Below are 19,393 nucleotides of genomic sequence, written 5' to 3' on the forward strand. Positions count from 1 at the left end.
CACAGAAACAGTGCTAAAAATATTATAGTTATGTAAGTCCACTCTCAATGTCCTTGTCATTCTATTGAGATTTCTACAACCAGAAATTATTTCAATAGGTTTACAGTTATATTCAAAGAGCAAAAAGTTAGCTGCTCTTACAGTTGGCAGGAACTACCTAAACTGTTGACACAATGACATGGCTCATGGGCAGAACGCTCAGCTCAAACAAGTCAAACCACTTTGACGAAAAGCAGGCATCCGCTTTAACATTTGAGTACAAACCATTCATGTTCATACTGATTCAATGAAATGAGTGAACCATTTGGGGTAAAACATCGAGACAATCCATGGCTTCACACACAAATGGCACATGAATTCCTCCCTGCTATCGACATCTTCATCTACAACAGCATGCCTTTTCTTTTCACCCATCCAAAAAAGCAGCAGACGTCATCCAAGAGTAAGTATTAAGATAAACTCTCTCCTACTCTTAAACTAAAAAAATATGCTTGTGGTAGCCAGGAGGCTTAGCGTGATACCACAGTGTCAGCTGCAGAGCTATTCATTATGAGGTTTGTTTCTCTCCGGAGGCTGTGAGCAAATATGCTTATTGGTGTTAGTTAGTATTCTTAACACGGAGCTCACAAAGCAATGTAGTTTCGATGCTATGCAATGCTTTGTCTAGTTATCTAATTTGCTTTATATTGGTGCTTTTACATCTGTACTTACAATATATTTTACGGCAAAGACAGAGTGATTATAATACAAGCAACCATGAATTCATTTTATAAACTGCACAGGACAAAATATAAATAATGTGAGCACTTAGTTTGGTACATGCTCTGTAAGCTACATTGTCGATGGCAAAGAAAATGCCTAGCTGTTGTTTTCTCCTTTGCACCTTATAGGTGTAGCCTGAGTCACAGAAAGCTCTGACCCACTACCATTGTGTAACAGTTTATGCAGGTCCCCAGTGCCCAATTATGAAGTCTTTTCATAAATGGTTCATAATAATGCCTTTGCTGAGAAAAGAAAGAATGAAAGAAAGAAAGAGTACATCTGAGGTTCCAAGAGACAGAATAAGTTGCAAAACTAAATAAATGTCAGCAAAGTCTTTGCAGTTTTATCAACAAGCCACCAGATATGATTAGTATTATTAGGCATTTAAAAGCTTCAAATCCCAAGCAGGATATTGCTGAAGGTTGATATATAAACAAAAACACTTCTGAGGACCAACTGCAGTGGTGGAAAAAAGTTGACCTCCGCTCTAACATGTCACATGACAGTCACTCACAGTCTTATTCACCCAGGAACTGTGCTAAAGCAACCACGACCTCTAGCTTTAAAATAGTGACAGTGACAGCATACGCAGTGAAATGGTAGTCTGAGTGCGGATTGGTTTGTTGGCTGTCTGTTCCACCCATGGACCCACCCACCCTCAGGAAAATGGACTTCAGATTGGGCGTGACCATGACCATACTGAAACAGTGCTCTGGGACAGGGCACGAATCAAAAAAGAATGTGAACAAAATGGGTGAAATGGGCAGGAAGTGATTTCCCTGGCAGCAAAAGTGAAGGGGTGGTTTAGAAATTAAAACAGGACAATTAAAGTGTGGGACTGATACAAACAGCGAGGATGCATATAGGCTGCTTTCATGAAAGATTAATATAAAAACAAAAAACAAAAATGGATTCAGTATTTCCCTCTTTTGGCCTAGTGACAGTGGAGAAGACTTTAAACAGCAAACCTTTAGTATCATGTTAGGAAACTGTGAGATATACATAGACTTTATGCTGCATGCGTATGAAAAACAATACAATGCTTGGGTATATAATGCAATCGATTAATTTATATTAAATTGGTCTTCAGTGGGGTAGGGCAGGGTGGCTGAAGGCTCAAGCTTTGTATCATCAGTGCAAACATAAACTTGTGAACGGGAGACGGTGTGTGTGTGTGTGTGTGTATCGAATAATCATAGGCCTGTGAGTCAGCCATTTTTCTAACAAGGAGGATAGCAAAGCTGCTCGCTGTGTACGCAGTCTGACATTCTGTGCTTTAAATTAAACGGAACTTCCTCTGCTGTACATTTGGCACCAAACGACAGATGATTTAAAGAGTGGGCTCCCGCACATACTTGCTGTGTGCGCACTGGATGACGACACAGCCGTCCTGCAGCAGGGTGGCCCGCGCGCACGCGGGGCCGCGCGTCCCCGTCACCCGGGACAGGTGGGAGGAGTTAACCAGTCGGATATAGCGTGACAGCTCGTCGCCCACCTGGCATCACGGACTCACTCGGCCCACATTGACGGCAGCTGTGAGACACGAAGCGCTCGGAGCCGAACCTCAAGCAGCTTTTTCCTCTGCTCAAAGAGTCTCAACCAAGAAGACGACATGGTATGTGTAATAATGTGCACGCGTTCGGTTGTAGTTGCTGCGCAGATGGAAAAGAAAGTTCCGTTGGGGTTAGTTTCCCCGCAGCGGCGGGTTTTATGTTTGGTGCGTCAGAGATAGATTCGTCCCTCGGTGACTGTCGGCCCCCTTGCGAAGTCGACACTTTCAACGCGTCGGCAGAGAGGAGCTCGACGACTGCACTGTCAACACTGATCCACACTCGCTTATTGAATGCGTGTCATTGTCGGGTGATGGGCTTGCGGCGCCGCGGACCTACAGGCCACACCGGGGTTAGAGGTGTGTGTGTGTGTGTGTGTGTATAGGAATTTAGGCGTGTCCCGTGATAACTCAACTAGTCCGCTCGGATTGAGGAAGCGGGCCATATAGGTTTTTTTTTTCCCTCCAAATTCAAACGGACAGGATGTGGTTATAAGAGTGACGAGAGTTTTTCAAAATAAATCAAGGTGCTTTTCCCCCTACCATTGAATTGGGGGGGGGGGGCGCCCCGCCCCTCCAACGGGAGCCCCGCCCCCCCCGAAAAGTCAAATTAATTTTAATCTTTTTTTAAAAAAAAAAAAATGTATTTTACATATAATGCAAAGCAGAAGGCATTTAGGGTCACTTTCCTTTTTAAACAACTTTTTTGACAAACAAAATGGTGAGACACACACACACACACACACACACACACACCTTTGTGTTCCGTGTGCACAGTGTAGTGTAAACACAGCCTGTTATCATTATGAGTACTGCTCATGAAAGCAGCATGATGTCATTGTGTACCGAGCACACGACCACAGTATCGCTGCCTTTGTCAAATAGTCTTGGTGCATCAAATCTTCTCTCTATATAGTTGGTCAGTGTTTTTTGTTTTTAGTTTTTTTAGCCTTCGCACTTGATAATTCAATTATTATGAAACAAAAGCAAAGGGTTAAAATAATAATTTAGTGCACCATGGGTCATGCGTGAATTCACATGGTTGTCCCACGTCGTGTGGAAGATTATCATCCTTGTTTTTAAATAATTGACATTTAGTGCTTGTACAGTATAATGGCGTGAAAATCAAGTTTGACTTGAGCATGATACAGGCACTTAATTTCAAAGAGAGGCTCACTGTATACTGTGTGCAACTGTTGTGCTAGTATTACCAACCAATCTACGTGCCCTGACCTGTAGAGAATCACCCAAGGTCACTTCAAGAAATCTGACATTTCAGTTTTGGATTTTCAATGAATTTGCTTCATCTGTCATTGTGGGCTATTAAGTGTAGAATTATTGGCAAGAATGGCAATTTAATACATCTACGACACAAAGTGTGCCAAAAGGTGACTCTCTGACGCAACTGTATAATTATAAACTAGATCTGAGGCAGTTTGCGTCCCGACAAGATTCCATTTAATTATCTTTCCCCACCTTGTCTTTATGGCACATTGTGTCTATTTGCAGAGGCTGAATTATGATGGGCCATTAAGGGATCTCTGTCCCTGTGTTCACGGACCTGGAGAAAAAAAAAGAAGCTTTTGGAAAATTGATAATACCCTTTCTCTACCTAGTTAAGCTTTTGTTCTCTCTTGCTCCATCTCCAACTGGATGTAGAGTATTTATTTGGTAACCGTTTTAGTCACTGGCAAAACTGGAATCTCAAGTCTACGAGATGGAGTCTCGGGCGCACCCTGGCTCTCGTCATACGCTGACGCACCCTGGCAGGTTTCAGCCCTGCATTTACTGTTACAGATTCTTGTAGTGACTTCAAAAAATTAAACATCTCAGCGTTCAAGTGGCAAAATGTTTTTTAACATGAAATATCTGTTGCCTTTTCACTTTTCTTTTTTTTTATTGAATACATTCCACATGAGCGAGCACTTTCAAAGGGGAAAAAATGTGTCCTGGCGGTGACCACTATTTTGGTGGCCTGCCTGTCGGTGTTTACTCCAACAACCTTTACTGCAGTGCCAGGTGTCAGGTTAGCGTGCGCAACCTAAAATAGCTGTGGCAATGGTGCTCCGCTAACCCAGGTCAGTCTTGTTTTAGGGGAGGGGCAAAAGTTGTTCAAAGAAAAGATGAGCTTTTCTTTTAAATGCTGATTAAATCTCAATCTCCTTGTTGAATAGGGGGGATTTAGTGAGATTCAACGTCCTCTAAACCTTTTCCCTCCACTGCTCCCCTGTCCCTCACCCACCGGCGCCTTCCCTCGTCTGTCTGGTCACTGAGAGGGGTAAAAGTAGGGGGAAGAATAAAAATAGCAGCCTGACATGAACCAAGGTGGGACTCTACCACATGATGAAAGGTTGTCACTTTCCACATGGGGTGGGATAAAATGTCAGGGGATTGGGACTGTGGTTGCTCATTTAAACTCCTGATCCAAAACAGAGTTATTGATGAATTTTTAGCCCCTTAATAATTTTAACTAGTTGCCTTTTACGCGCTGGTTTGTAACGCACACAACTTTTTAACATCTGACAATATGGATAAAGTCTTCTAAAGTTTGATTGAATCAGACTAATGGGATAGAAATGTCAGACCGCCAGAGTTATTACTGGGTAAATAAACACCTGTCTGTTTTGTCCAGCAATATCCAAGTAAGAGGAAAATTAATTTACTTTGACTGTATATTTTTTCCCCTCCAATTTAGTTAAGACTAAGAAAGACTATGATACTAGCATTTTAGTAGGTCTTCATTGAGCCACTGGTTTGAGCAAAGCCTGGTGTCTTTCTAGTTAGATCATCTCCATAGCATAAATGTTAAATTCTCAGTTGTTGTCTGAGCTCGAACTCCAGTGACCTCTAGTGACAGCTGCAGCAAATCGGATGATTCCCCCATATGTCTTTACTTCCACCTGGTGGCAGAGTTTTAAGATGTCTCTCTGGATTCCCACAACTGCAGCCTTCATGGGAAAAATCTTATTTATATCTCAAAGGAATTAGTTTTTGGTTTTTTTGTTGCATTTTGCCATTCATAAAAGTCTGCAAAGCAAAAGTAAAAGTATTGGAAAAGAACAACAGGCAGTCGTTTACAATGCTTTCCCCTTCTCTCTCCTATATTTTTCTCCTATTTCCCATTCAACCTCGCCTCTGCTTCTCTTTTAGCGCGAATGCATCTCTATCCACGTGGGTCAAGCCGGTGTCCAGATGGGGAACACCTGCTGGGAGCTCTACTGTCTGGAGCACGGCATCCAGCCGGACGGACAGATGCCCAGCCAGAAGCCGATAGGCGGCCACGACGACTCCTTCACCACCTTCTTCAGTGAGACCGGGGCGAGGAAGTACGTCCCCAGAGCGATCTTTGTCGACCTGGAGCCCACTGTCATCGGTCAGTACTGTCACCAAGTGATGCTTGTTTAAGGAATTAGAAACTTCATAAGATAAGTATCTATTAGGTGCCTGCATTGTATCACCGTTGCAATATGATGATTTTGAGTGGAAGTGGGGAGAAAAAGCCTTCATAATGAAGAGGGGACAATGTTACTTTAACTATTTTTAAAATTTAGTGTTTAAAGACTATATAGTTAAGGCTTTCCTGAACTGTTCTGCCTATATAAACTTAAAATACAATTCCAAGCTGATAATTAGAGAAAAAAAGCATTTATATATTATAGAAGTATTTGTGCTTATACTTATATATGGAAAAAATGTATACAGCAACAGTGAATGTTATCAATTAGGAAAGCAGATGCCACAATCTAAGTGTCAAGTATGTGTTTTTGGAGATGCTGCAGTTAACAGTACTCGTCACCCTAATGCAAACTTAACTGATGGATGATGGTCTATTACCAAACCACACTAGCAGGTCTGTATGGTATAATAATTCTGAGATGGGGTGTCTTAGCAGCCTAGTGAAATGCTTTCTCCACCTATGGCACTTAGCAGTTGAATAATTTTTCCCAACTTTTGCCTTTGTCTTTTTGTCAATTTTCCAGATGAGGTGCGCACAGGGACGTACCGCCAGCTCTTCCACCCTGAGCAGCTGATCTCCGGAAAGGAGGACGCAGCCAATAACTATGCTCGTGGACACTACACCATCGGGAAGGAGATCATTGACTCTGTCCTGGACAGGATTCGCAAACTGGTAAAGGAACAAAAAAAAAGCATATGGAGCCAAAGTGTTTAACACTCAATTATTGAAAGAGCTTGAACATTTACAGAAATTGTGTAAAGCTTTTTACATAAATTTTTTTCTGGTAAATCCTTTGTATGTGTGTCTGTAGGCTGATCAGTGCACCGGTCTCCAAGGCTTCCTGGTCTTCCATTCATTCGGTGGAGGCACTGGCTCAGGTTTCACCTCCCTGCTCATGGAGAGACTCTCTGTTGACTTCGGCAAAAAGTCTAAGCTCGAGTTCGCCATCTACCCAGCCCCCCAGGTCTCCACAGCGGTGGTGGAGCCTTACAACTCCATCCTGACCACCCACACCACCCTGGAGCACTCCGACTGTGCCTTCATGGTGGACAACGAGGCCATCTATGACATCTGCCGCAGGAACCTCGATATTGAACGCCCGTCCTACACCAACCTCAACCGCCTCATCAGCCAGATTGTGTCTTCAATCACAGCCTCACTTCGCTTTGACGGAGCCCTGAATGTTGACCTGACAGAGTTCCAGACCAACTTGGTGCCCTACCCACGTATCCACTTCCCTCTGGCCACCTACGCCCCGGTCATCTCTGCGGAGAAAGCCTACCATGAGCAGCTGTCAGTCTCCGAGATCACCAACGCCTGCTTTGAGCCAGCCAATCAGATGGTGAAGTGCGATCCCCGTCATGGTAAATACATGGCCTGCTGTCTGCTGTATCGTGGTGATGTGGTGCCCAAAGATGTAAACTCTGCCATCGCAGCCATCAAGACCAAACGCACCATCCAGTTTGTGGACTGGTGCCCCACAGGCTTCAAGGTTGGCATCAACTATCAGCCTCCAACTGTGGTTCCTGGTGGAGACCTGGCCAAGGTGCAGAGGGCCGTGTGCATGCTGAGCAACACCACAGCCATCGCTGAGGCCTGGGCCCGTCTTGACCACAAGTTTGACCTCATGTATGCCAAGAGGGCCTTTGTCCACTGGTATGTTGGGGAGGGCATGGAGGAGGGAGAGTTCTCAGAGGCCAGAGAAGACATGGCCGCCCTGGAGAAGGATTATGAAGAGGTGGGCATCGACTCTTTTGAGGAGGATGAGGAAGGAGAGGAATATTAGACGAGCTTAGCTGTCATTTGCCAATTACATTTATGGACATATTTGTTATTTATTAAATAGCAAAAACAACATCATTTTTATGTTTGTTTCAAATTCAGATTCAAATTTTTGGTTGATTATTTACTTTTTTTTTTAATTTAATCATCTACCTTCAGCCTGATTTGATTTGTCATGAAAATTCTTACTTTTGACAGCTTTTGTGTAAATTTGTTCAATTATTTCTTTTATCAAAATGTAGGGGGAAAAATGTTATGCAATAACACAATTTGAAGTTTGAAATGTGTTTTTGCTCAATAAATCTTCCCAACTAAAATATATTGCCTCCTGTTGTTTTTTCTAATCCAAGCATTAAGAATCGGATTTAAAATCGTTTAATTTTGCACTTTGATTCACTTTTACCTTGATTTTGCCTTTATATACCACATTAGGTACTGTGTTTACCATGCCATTATGTGGTATCTGTTTAGTTTTTCAGCACAGCATTGTCTATATGAACAGAGTTAATTTCTCATTTTTCACTTGTTGACAAGGTATAGAAACATATTGGAGACATAAAATGCAATGAAGATAATTGTTTTATTTTTACTTAAAAATAATTCAAACAAAGCATTTTCAAATACAGATTGCAACGGTGAAGATACAAATGTGTATATATGAAAAAAACTTGGGAATAATAATAGGCATTTTTTACTGATTGCCAAGCATTTGAAAAGAGTCATGTTTAAAATAGTTAGATTTTTACTGCTGTCCGGTTAAAAACACTGAGATGATTTGTCACTTAAATTTTCCAACATATTTATCTACCAAAACAGTTGAGTTAAAATAAGATTTAAAAAATTAACCTTAGATAATGTATTAAGATTATAGTATTAAAAAAAATCACAGCAAGGTAAAATATAGAAATGATATTTTCAAATATGAAAAAAGTACATCACGTCACAGCACAACATCCAACCAGTGAAGATTCAGACCATCTGTTCCTTGTCACCATTGGCTCGACTGTGGGTCTCTGGTGGACACAGAGAGGGTCGAGTGACAAGCTCAGCAGCAAGGACCTGGATCTCATCACTGTATGTCCCTTAAAATACAAGATTAAAATAGATTAAAAATGGTTAAAATTAACATTTTCAAGTCTTAAAAAGAACATCATAGCACAACATCAAATCACGTTTCACTGCATGGCCCTTAAAATTAGATAAGAGGAAAATAGATTTTGAAAATACATTTTAAGTAAGGAACGCACGTCACATAACATCACACCAAAAAAAAACAACCCTATAATATCCGACTAAGTATGTCACAAGGCTCTCCTGGGGGGGTAACTTGCTGGCCTTCGAGCGGCTCGATTGGCACAGAAATGAGCACGCTGCCTGTTTCTCTCTCTAAAGGCCCCGCAACTTCTTAATCCACCTTTGCTCAGGGATGGTTATAAACTGATGTGATTTGGTGCGCGCCTGAAAACTTTTGGGGGGCAGGTTGGGTAAACGCTATAATTTTAAAGGAAATGGCTGGTAAAGTTGGTGAAAAGGAATAATTGAAGGAGTGGATGCTGATTCAGGGAGACGGAAACCGTGGATGTCTTAAGCAGAAGTATTTATTATAAGAGCTCAATATTAAAAAAGTCTGTTCCATTATTTGAAGGAGACAGGACTTAGTCAAAGAATTTAATTATTTTATTCATTCATTCAATAATCACATTTTTATTTTTATTTTTTTTTGTTTTGTTTTGTTTTGTTTGTTTTTGGTTCTTTTTTGGTTAGAAAACTCTGGCTCACACTCCAACATAGTAGGTGGCGGTAATGCACCATAACGCTGGTTGCCACCCGCAAAAAAAAAGGAAAAAGAAGAAGAAGAGCTCAATATATAGCAAGGAGATTTCTGGTTCGTTTACACAGATCAACAAGGTGGTCAGTGTATGGCGCCCCCAGACAATCTGCCTGCTTCCGGTCTCTGTAGTGTATTTAGTTCAGGGTAATGTCGTCATCTCCCTGCGACTAAGACACCTCGAGAGAGACTTCAGCTGCACGATGATTGTTGTGGTTTGCCACAGACAGGTTGACCTTGCTTGGTGCCTGAGAAGACTCGTCTTAACAGTTTCTCAGGGGAGGACAGACAAAATTCCACGACAGTTGGAAAACGGGATTTTACTGAAGTTCTCGAACATTCACTTGTTTTCAGTGATATGGAGCTGTAGTAACACAAAGAGGCCGCACGATGGCGCTGTTGGGCAGATAGGTCGTGTTACCTGTGGGCATTGTCGTGTATCCTCCACTCCATGAGCATGCTTTTATTTTGTAACTGTTGTGTTTTTCTCGATAGAGCCCAACTGAAATCATATACATAATACATTTTATGAGATTATATGGCAAATGTTTCTGTTTTAGATATTAAAATCATATTGACGCAATTGGGTAAATTAAAATCGCCCACATAGAATTTCGGTTGCTGGGCAACAGGACAGACGCCTTTGCCGTCCCGGAAGTGCGTGGCTCTGAGGAAAATAATGGCGCAGCGAGCGGTGCGTGAACCAGCGGTGTTCATCGTCTCGACCGCGTCTTTCGCCGCCTTCTGTGTGTCCGCTCTCGTGGCCTTTGCAGCGCTGGAGACGGTGAACGCGGACGATGTGTTCGGTGCGAGCCACACGGCCACTCTGCCCGTCGCTGCCGCAAGGGATCTGCGGTGAGTTGACACACTCACGTTACTGTTAGCTAGTCGTGCTAATGTAATGTTAGTAACGAGTCATTGTTGGTCAACTGTAAACCTTATTTTCACTATAAAAATAGGTTTCCAGTTACCACGTTGTTCCTTCACGACTGTGTTTCTGTCACGTTTGTCATATTTACCCGCTTGTGTTTAGCCCTGCAGCCGCGATGAGACCGAAACGTCGACCTGACTCAATTCAAAAAACTTGCGATTTAATACATTCCTGCACATAAGAACCCATTTCTCTCTGTAGACCGATGCCCAGGCAGGATTTTCTAAACACTATTGAGTTGTACTCAAGTTCGGCGTACAGATGGTTCATTAAGCAGCACATTATAATATCACAGTCTCTTATTACTTAATGCCTCCACCTACTGCGCGGATGTAGCTTCAACGTTATCATTATCTTTACAACTGCAACGGATTTCAAAGCGTAATGGTGCAGATTTTTGTGAAGGGGGGTTTTTAATCTTTTACACCAAATATGGAAGTGATCGTGCAGAAATCACGTTTGACCACAGTGCGTGCATCAAATAATAACATTTTAAGGTCTCTTGACATAATTGTGATTATTTAGTGAGGAGTTTTGATAGTTATGCCTATTTATGGGCGCATATAGGTTCATTGGTAATGCCTCTCCAGTAGTGAGGTCATCAAGCATTTTTTTCCATTGTAGCTTACATCTGGAACAACGGTGCAGCAGCAACTTCTCTGCCTTTGTAATAAAAATAATACTTTAAAATTCACATTTTAAATGGCATCAACGTTTCCTCTCTGCTGAATATAGCAGCTTTGGCGACTATCCTTCATTCCAGTGTTCTTTCACCAAAGAGCTTGCTGCCATTTCACCTTTTTTTGTGTGCATCTATAGCTACTCTAAATCATGTCATGTCATCTTTAGGTACTTGCTGTATGACGTGAACCCGCCAGAGGGTTTCAACCTGCGGAGAGATGTGTACATCCGCATAGCCTCCCTCGTGAAGACCCTGAGGAAGGAGGGGGACGACTGGGTGTTGGTGCTTCCTCCGTGGGGTCGCCTCTACCACTGGCAGAGCCCCAACATCCACCAGGTCCTCATCCCCTGGGCAGAGTTCTTCAGCCTCACCAGCCTGCAGGCCAACGTGCCTGTCATTGAGTACGAGGAGTTTATCGCCGGTGAGCTTTTATATTTGTTCCCCAGACCGGGGTTACATTGGCTGAAAAGATTTGTCTGGCGTGTGAACCTATTGAAGCTTCATTATCTGAATATGATTCTTAAATAAGATGAACTTACTTTTGTTCTTTTTGTTCCTTAATAACAGTGGTTCCATTTCACAATACACAGACACCACTTTTTAATCAGCCTCTTCAAAGACTAAGTTTATCAGGATTGTCATACCCACACGCCCAGCCAATGTGTTTCATTCCTCTCTATCCTGCCCTAGAGAATGGCGGCCCATTCATAGACCGGGTTTTAGTACTGCAAAACTACGCCGAGGGATGGACTGATGGGAAATGGGAGGAAAAAGTTGATGAGCGGCCGTGCATTGAGAAGTTGATGTACTCCAAAGACAAACAGGGCTACTACAGGTAAGTCAGTGCAATGCACAAAACTTACATTATTTAAACAAATACAAAATAAGTCTAAATAGTCAAACCAAGGCTTTGGAGGTCAGTATGATGCATGTTTATATTGTTGGTTCAAATCCAGAGACATGGTTTTCCATCCTGTTTTCGTTTTTGGCCTCTAGTTTTGAAATTCTTCCACCTCCGTTGCCATAGCGCTGATGTTTTCTGAACCCTTTTTTCTGGTTCTCTAATTGTTTTCTTTTGTTTGGAAACACTCACAAAAATACAGTGGATTGTTTTTACATACATACAAAAGATTCATTACATTTTAGTGCCAAAACGTCGAGTTGTTATTATAGTAGAATAACTGAATTGGTTTTTGTCAGACTTTGATGGATCACATTCGCAGTTATTCTGTATTAATGATATCTACCTCCACCATCCTTCTTGCGCAACTCTCTCCTCTCTATTCACCATCAACTCTGTCATTCATCTTGTCTGTATGTGTGTGTGTTTCTAAGGGGCTGGTTTTGGGGCTACGAGGAAACACGTGCCCGGAATGTGACATGCGTGTCAGCCCAAGGTCATGCCTCCATTATGGCTCCAGTTCTTCAGACAAACATCACAGCGACGTGAGTTTACAGAGCAGCATCCTGATATAAAATGAGTATACACATATATACACACATACATAGTGTCTTGATAACACCGAGTAATAGACCGAACTGTTAATCATTTAAAAAGACTTGGCATTCATCAAAAATCATCGTTCATCTCTATCATCTCTTTTCAGCGAGGAAACTTTAAAGATATCAAGAATTCCAAACAGACACTTGGCATGCTTGTTGCAGTTTCAGCAATTTAGGTTTGAAAAGCAAGGGATGATGAGGAATAAACCCCATTTGGCCACTTCAGTGAGTGAGACAACACAGTCAGAGGTCTGATCAAGTGACCGATGTGCTTTTCTGTACATGAAAACTGCCTCACCACTTAGTTTTGGAGAACACCGGAATGAATTACACCTGTGGCTGCCAAGGCCGGTGTTGCTGAGCAAAATCTTCTGATCTTTATTCAAGACCTTGCTCTTTAATTCTAAGAGCAGTATCCACATTTACATTTGCATTTAATCATTTAGCAACTTACAACTGAGGGACAACACCAAGCTTCAGTACAGTGGGACACTGTGAAGTAAGTTCCAAGCGCCAAATCTGTTCAAGAGGACAACGTGTTGGAGATCAGGTAAAGAAAGGGCACTATTAGGTGTTAGTAAGGGTGTTAGGTTTTAGGAGAGGAGGTGCTCTTGGAAGTCTTCAAGAGGATCTTGTATATAGAGAGGGACCGACCCTGTTCCGATAGCATTTAGCATCTAGCCGTTGAAATGTGCAGCTCAGATTCTGTAATGTTTTCCCTCAAAACCCTGCCTTCACCCTCTGAAATCGCCCTGCTCACATGGAGAATTGCTCTGCTCAGACTCAAAACATTTTGTCTGCCCTCAGACATACTGTAGCTGCAATAATGGCCTGTACTTCAGTTTGAGTCCTTCCTCTCACACTCATATTGCTTCTTTACGCTTGTGAAACCTCTGCCCTCTTCTCTCGCTCTCTGATTTTTTTGTGCGAAATGACCCTGACAAAATTGCCCAACCAATCGGAATGCCCGGTATGACATTGACCAATTGAAATGGTCACTGTTCATTGTGTCATTGTGGGCATGTTTGTGTTACTTCTTTCAGCGGAGGGTTATTGTTTAATGAGGCTCAGTGGACCGCTCAGCAGCATTAATGGTGCCATTAATTTCTTCATAATTAATTGGATAAGTCAATGGGAATCCATCCATGATTTGATGCGTGGCTCTCAGCTGGTTAATTACACTTAATTATGGAAACACTGTTGCTGGGCAACAAAACAACTAAATGGATGTGAACTTGTTTCTATGTTGTCTACAAAATAATAGTTTTTATGGGGGACTAGAGGTACATTTATCAGTCTTATGAAAGTGAATGACCTGAAGTTCCTCTCAAAATTCAAAATTGATCATATGTGTCCAACATAATCAGTCTTAAATTAAAGCAGCCTGAGCAGTGAGCAAAAAAATCCTCCACAAAACAGAAATGTCTTTGATCCTACTGTTTATGAGAAGCTGAAAGATCATATGACCTCACTGTAACGGAAGTGTAGTGTTACTGTGTTTGTTGTCTCAGATCTTGGTGACATTGACATGGTTGTGTTGCCCTTGTTTTTGCAGATCGGTAATGCTTGACCGAGCTGAGACACTCCTTCATGATCACTATGCTGGGAAAGATTACTGGGATGTAAGTCAGGCAACCAGCTGCTGTCAAACAGAAATATTGGCAGCATTGCTGCGCTCTCACAGAAAATTTGACTTGTCTGTGTTTGACTCAGACCCGCCGCAGCATGGTTTTTGCCAAGCACCTCAGAGTCATCGGAGACGACTTCAGAGCAAAGTACCTGAACTCTACAGACGACAGAGACCGCACCGTTTACAGTGAGGATTGGACTCGCATGAGAGTAAGTGTGTGTGCGTGTGTGTGCGTGCGTGCGTGTGTGTGTGCGTGTGCGTGATCCATTTGCATTTACTATGTCAATTACTACGTGTTCAACCTATGGATACTCTATAGCGAATAGAATATTCCAGCCAATGCCATTTGCTGAAATTGCAATTTTAAGCTAATCACTTCAATATATCATAATCAGTAAAGTCCTTGAAATAAGCTATTTTGGTTTACAGCGTGTTTGCAGCAAATCTTCAAAAAAGCCCCACAATCGTTTTGAAGTACTGTGAGAAAACTGCAGTAAAACTCCTTGAGTCTGAGTCTGAGTCTGCATTTGTTGAATTTCCAGTTTCAGAGACATTGTGATGACTTTTATTCTGAAAACAACTTGGTGTCAGGTTTTAAGTTTTTAGGAATAATTGAAAATAGTTTTGCCCTTTTCTCGATTTTTTCAGGCCAAGCCTGGTTCAGCTAATGGTGGTCCATATCTGGGGGTTCACCTGCGCAGGAAGGACTTCATCTGGGGTCACAGAGAGGATGTCCCGAGCCTCAAGGGGGCCGTCAAAAAAATGCGCAGCTTGATGAAGAAGCACAAACTTGAAAAAGTGTTTGTCGCGACTGACGCAGATGAAGAAGGTAACAACATTACAGCACAAATCTCACTGGAAAAAGAGGCTTTCAGATCTAAAAACATTTCAAATGCAACTGGCACAATAGAGATAATACGACCTGGTATTAATAATGATATCAGTAAGTAGTAGTTGCGTATTCATAAACTCTGTCACTAAAAATGCTGCTTTCTTTTTAACTTTCTTTATTTATTCCACACGTAATATGACACACATGGAGATGTAAACACAATCATACCTGCTTCAGTTCATAGTTCACTCACATCATGTCACATTACAACTTGTCATCATTCCTATCATATAGATACAGACAACAATCATCAAAATTCACATCCCTCACATTACCAATTATGTAAAAACACTGACTCCATTGTCTTACTGAGCATGCTTCATGACTTACAGTATCCTTGAATAGTCCGGTAGAACAAATAGGTTAATATAAAAGAAAATAAAAACACTAAAATCAAAAAGAAACAAAAGAGAGGTGCTGAGAGCCCTGACATAGCTTCGGCTGTGGTCTCTGTAGTTTTCTCCATAATAAATACCTTTTTTTTTTTTAAATGTTGTGGGGTCTGTAATCAATCATTCCCCTTGCTATTAAGAGCAGGATTTAAGAGCAGTAAGTAGCTCAAATCTCCGTCTATCTGATCCTCAGGGAGTGCTGTGGACCAAAGTCTACAAAGATGCAAAGTGCTTGGTCTAAATTTAAATTGATACCCAAAACCGTTTAGATCTCTTTTTGAACACATTCCAGAAATCCAAGATTTGTGGTCAATCCCAAAGTATATGAGTGAAGTGTCCCACCATCCCAACACTCAGATGCATAACTGTATTTTGAGGGAATAGATGGGGTGTTTAAATACCACAGCTTCACCTTCCCGTCGAACTCCCTTCATGTTGCGCAGTTTGTGTCCTGTTTTGAACGTGGGATTTCTCCCCACTCAACATCTCTCATGATAGTATTTGTCTCCAACTCCCACTTTTCTTTGACATCCATATAAATGCTCTTCCGACCCTGTGCTATGCAATCTTGTAGAATTGAAGGAGTTGAAAAAGTTGTTGCCTGACATGGTGCGGTTTGAGCCACCCACAGCAGACCTGGAGCTCCTCAAAGATGGAGGAGTGGCCATCATTGACCAGTGGATATGTGCTCATGCGAGGTAAGTAAGTTTTCACGGTTTTGTTGTACGTGATTAGCATAGCCATTTATTAGTCAGCTTATTGGTATCAGACAAATGCATGCTTGTGACTAATGTGTTGATTTACAAATATGGGCCTGTGTGTTTTTATTTATTTAATCTCCTGCTCTTTCCGTTTGAACAATTGGGTTGTTTCCTGTGTGGAGAGGAGCTTCTCGTTCTCGTGGCCATCTTTCTTTCTCGGACTTTTGTATAAAGCACCATCATCATTGAAATTTTGAGGGTTTAGTGCTGCTTAGTGCTGATTAAAAAAAAAAGACAACTCAAGACGTTGAAGCCTCTTGGATGAGAGGTGAAACGTCTTCAAGAATCTACAACCACGTCCAGTTGACCCTGATCCAATACCTTTTCGGACACCTCACAAAATATACTAAAGTATGAAGTAGCGCTCAGCCATCATGAACATACTACACAGTACACAGCTTTATTCGGTTTTGATTAAAGGTGCCCTTTGTGTAGACTGATTTACTTCCATTACTTTCATTAAATATAGATGTCACTGTGAAATAGTTTCATTTGTGGGTAGATTTTATCATTTGCACCATTTTTCGCAATTGTCGGAGGACTGATACCATCGATAATTTTGTTTGTCCCTTGACCAACAAGGAAATATAGATTTTCAATTTTGAAAGATTAAGCAGCCTTGTCAGTATCTCATATGGAAAATATTTCAACTTGAAAAACTAGTCAGGGTGGCTGTACGAGCTATTGTCACCGTGTCACATGCTAACATAGCCTTTCAAGGTCCACATGTTTTGAATCAGTCACCTGTAGGTTTGTGTTATTTTGTTCACCTATTCTTTAATTTCTATTTTCAGATTCTTCGTAGGAACATCCGTGTCCACCTTCTCCTTCAGGATCCACGAAGAGAGGGAGATCCTGGGCTTTGACCCCAAAACTACATACAATCGTTTCTGCGGGGACACTGAGAAAGAATGTGAACAGCCCACACACTGGAAAATTGTTTATTAATGTCACCTCTGACTTTACTGACACACAAGTGCCAAAAAGCAGTATTAAACCTGACGTTTTATTTCTATTGATTAGGAGGATATTTTTTGTTTTGTTTTTATGGTTTCAGAGTTGTGCAATCAGGTCTGTAGTGACCACTAAGACTGAACCTAATGCTCAAATGGCCAAGACTGGTCTGCCAAGCATGCATTACTGTGATGTCCAACAATTAAATCCTCATATATTTTTCAGGCTGTATGTGGCCTCTTCATCACACCCTGGTGTTTCACATAACGTCTAGTATTTATTACCAACAGCAGCCCAAAGGTGGAAGCCATACAAATGCATTTTTTTGCCTTTGCACCAGCTCAAAACAAAAAAGGGGATTCTGCTCAAACGAACAATGCCACATAGCACCGCTAGTGGTCGAGAACTCCACAGGGTACCTTTAAAACAGGAGAGCAGACTGAAACTAATGATTGTCAGCTCAGGATTTGTTGAAAGGAATTGCATTTGCCATCCACTGTCACTGTATTTCGGTGTTAGTGTGGGATAACTCTCCTCCCTGATTTCATGTTTTAATGCAGCACCAGTGTTAACATTTGTCACATGTGATTTCATTACAATATTAACTGAAGTTGAAAAAGAAGGAAATGTGACTGAAAAAAACATGTATTTGAATATTTGTGATGCTTAATTCTCTCCACCATACTCTTAACTACAGCCTGTACTGTATATCTGGCATGTTAATATAGTGCCATGTTAATGATGCTGCCAGTAATACAAGTTGAAATGTGTGTCCTTTCAACACTAGCCAGAAATGAAGCTATTATCTTACAACACACCCTTTCTTTTTCCATTCCTGAGGAGGCATCTGATTTGATCAGGAACCATCTGGTCTGAGTATCATATAACTTGGGCTCCATGGGCAAAAGTTGAAATTTGTCTCAGTGCTGGTGATTGCAACACTGAGACATATTTCTCTCTCTCACGTTTGTACCAGGATGGAAAACCGGTGTGACTGCCTTGATGATGGAATTTATTATTTGCTGTTAAACACTATAATTGTGTTGCATGTCACCAATGCCTTTTGTGTGAACCAATCCAGAGGTATGCTACTCTACAGTGATTTTCCTTTGTGTCTGGTAATGGAAAAAATCTTACATGTAATACCCATGGCTCATGCTCAGACAGGAAGTTCATGCTTCACAAGGAAAACTGTCACGTCATTCAGCGTTGTCTTCCTCAGCAGTTATATTAGTGTGTGTGTGTTTATAAGAGTGAGGGGAAATTTGGGTGATTGGTTTCTGTCTGAAATCTTGACCTCTCGCCAAACTTCAAATTATACATTTTTTTTTGTTGTGTTATCATTTTTCTGTATGTACAACTCTGATTTAATTTACCGTTGCCCTCCCAACGCGCTGCAGTCATAAGATCTGTGGCGTCTTTAGAATTCTTAGCATTGTTGTGACCTTTCACTCTGGAAGCCTTACATGATGTAGGTGTGACTCATCCCTGTGTGGAGGCCGGTACCTCGCGAACAACACTTTGCCAACTTGTGTGTTTAAGTGTGTGTTTTGGTGTTACCTCGTCACCTCTAATTCTACGTTCTCCCCTGAAGAACAGTAATGAAAAGATTTCTTTGAACCTTGCAGCCTGCTTTCTTACTTACAGAGTTATCTCCGTGTTACCCTGAATTAGACATTTGAAAATGAATAATAATGATAAAATAATAATACTGCATTCTATTTATTTATCTTTTTTCAAGCTTAAGCACATGCTTTCCAAGTGAAAAAGAGCAGAAATGAAAAACACAATCTTGTAGGATATGCACATTTTGAAACGTGACAGAATATATTACTTATACATTGAAAAGGGATGTACAAGTATAATGTTGTAATAAATAGATAAAATGAAATGAAACAAAAGTGTAGTTATCACGGAAGCAAATGGGATAAAAATGCGTCTATAAGAGAGATGTGAAATTTCAATAAAAGTATTGGCACAATGCAGTTATACAAGATAATCTCATATTTCTATTCTATTTCTATTGAATTATATAAAAGCTAATGTATACGTAAATGGTAAGAGAACAAGTACTTTTTTGGTTTACAAGTAAAATAGAATAGATATGTGAAGGCCCTAGTAAAAACGTAATAATAGTTATATATATTAAGATATGAGACATTTTCAGGTTTAGGCCATTTAGGCCAGTCTTAATATTTCATAAATAAAATCACACATCTCTTCAGGACAACTTTAAAACGCACTGGGTGACCTTGAAAAAACCCCCATTT

General features: G+C 41.2%; 2 protein-coding genes across 3 annotated transcripts; both read left to right on the forward strand.

Moving 5' to 3' along the window:
* The first annotated feature begins 304 nt into the window (after positions 1-304).
* On the forward strand, positions 305-7,869 carry LOC118320357 (tubulin alpha chain). 2 transcript variants are annotated; one of them, XM_035651021.2, is made up of 4 exons: positions 305-442; positions 5,462-5,684; positions 6,292-6,440; positions 6,580-7,869. In XM_035651021.2, the coding sequence occupies exons 1-4, from the start codon at positions 353-355 to the stop codon at positions 7,552-7,554; spliced, it is 1,437 nt and encodes a 478-aa protein (XP_035506914.1). In that variant the 5' UTR covers positions 305-352; the 3' UTR covers positions 7,555-7,869. The 2 variants fall into 2 exon arrangements, with proteins under 2 accessions (XP_035506914.1, XP_035506915.1); XM_035651022.2 differs by lacking the exon at positions 305-442 and adding an exon at positions 2,219-2,377.
* Positions 7,870-9,557: 1,688 nt separating this feature from the next.
* Positions 9,558-18,743, forward strand: pofut2 (protein O-fucosyltransferase 2). Its single transcript, XM_035604404.2, has 9 exons — positions 9,558-10,233; positions 11,159-11,412; positions 11,682-11,826; positions 12,327-12,437; positions 14,050-14,116; positions 14,208-14,333; positions 14,773-14,953; positions 15,983-16,106; positions 16,964-18,743. Exons 1-9 carry the CDS (start codon positions 10,058-10,060, stop codon positions 17,115-17,117), a joined length of 1,338 nt encoding a protein of 445 aa, XP_035460297.2. The 5' UTR covers positions 9,558-10,057; the 3' UTR covers positions 17,118-18,743.
* The last annotated feature ends 650 nt before the right edge of the window (positions 18,744-19,393 follow it).

This window comes from Scophthalmus maximus, chromosome 14 (genome assembly GCF_022379125.1).
Source record: "Scophthalmus maximus strain ysfricsl-2021 chromosome 14, ASM2237912v1, whole genome shotgun sequence".
Classification (NCBI taxonomy): domain Eukaryota; kingdom Metazoa; phylum Chordata; class Actinopteri; order Pleuronectiformes; family Scophthalmidae; genus Scophthalmus; species Scophthalmus maximus.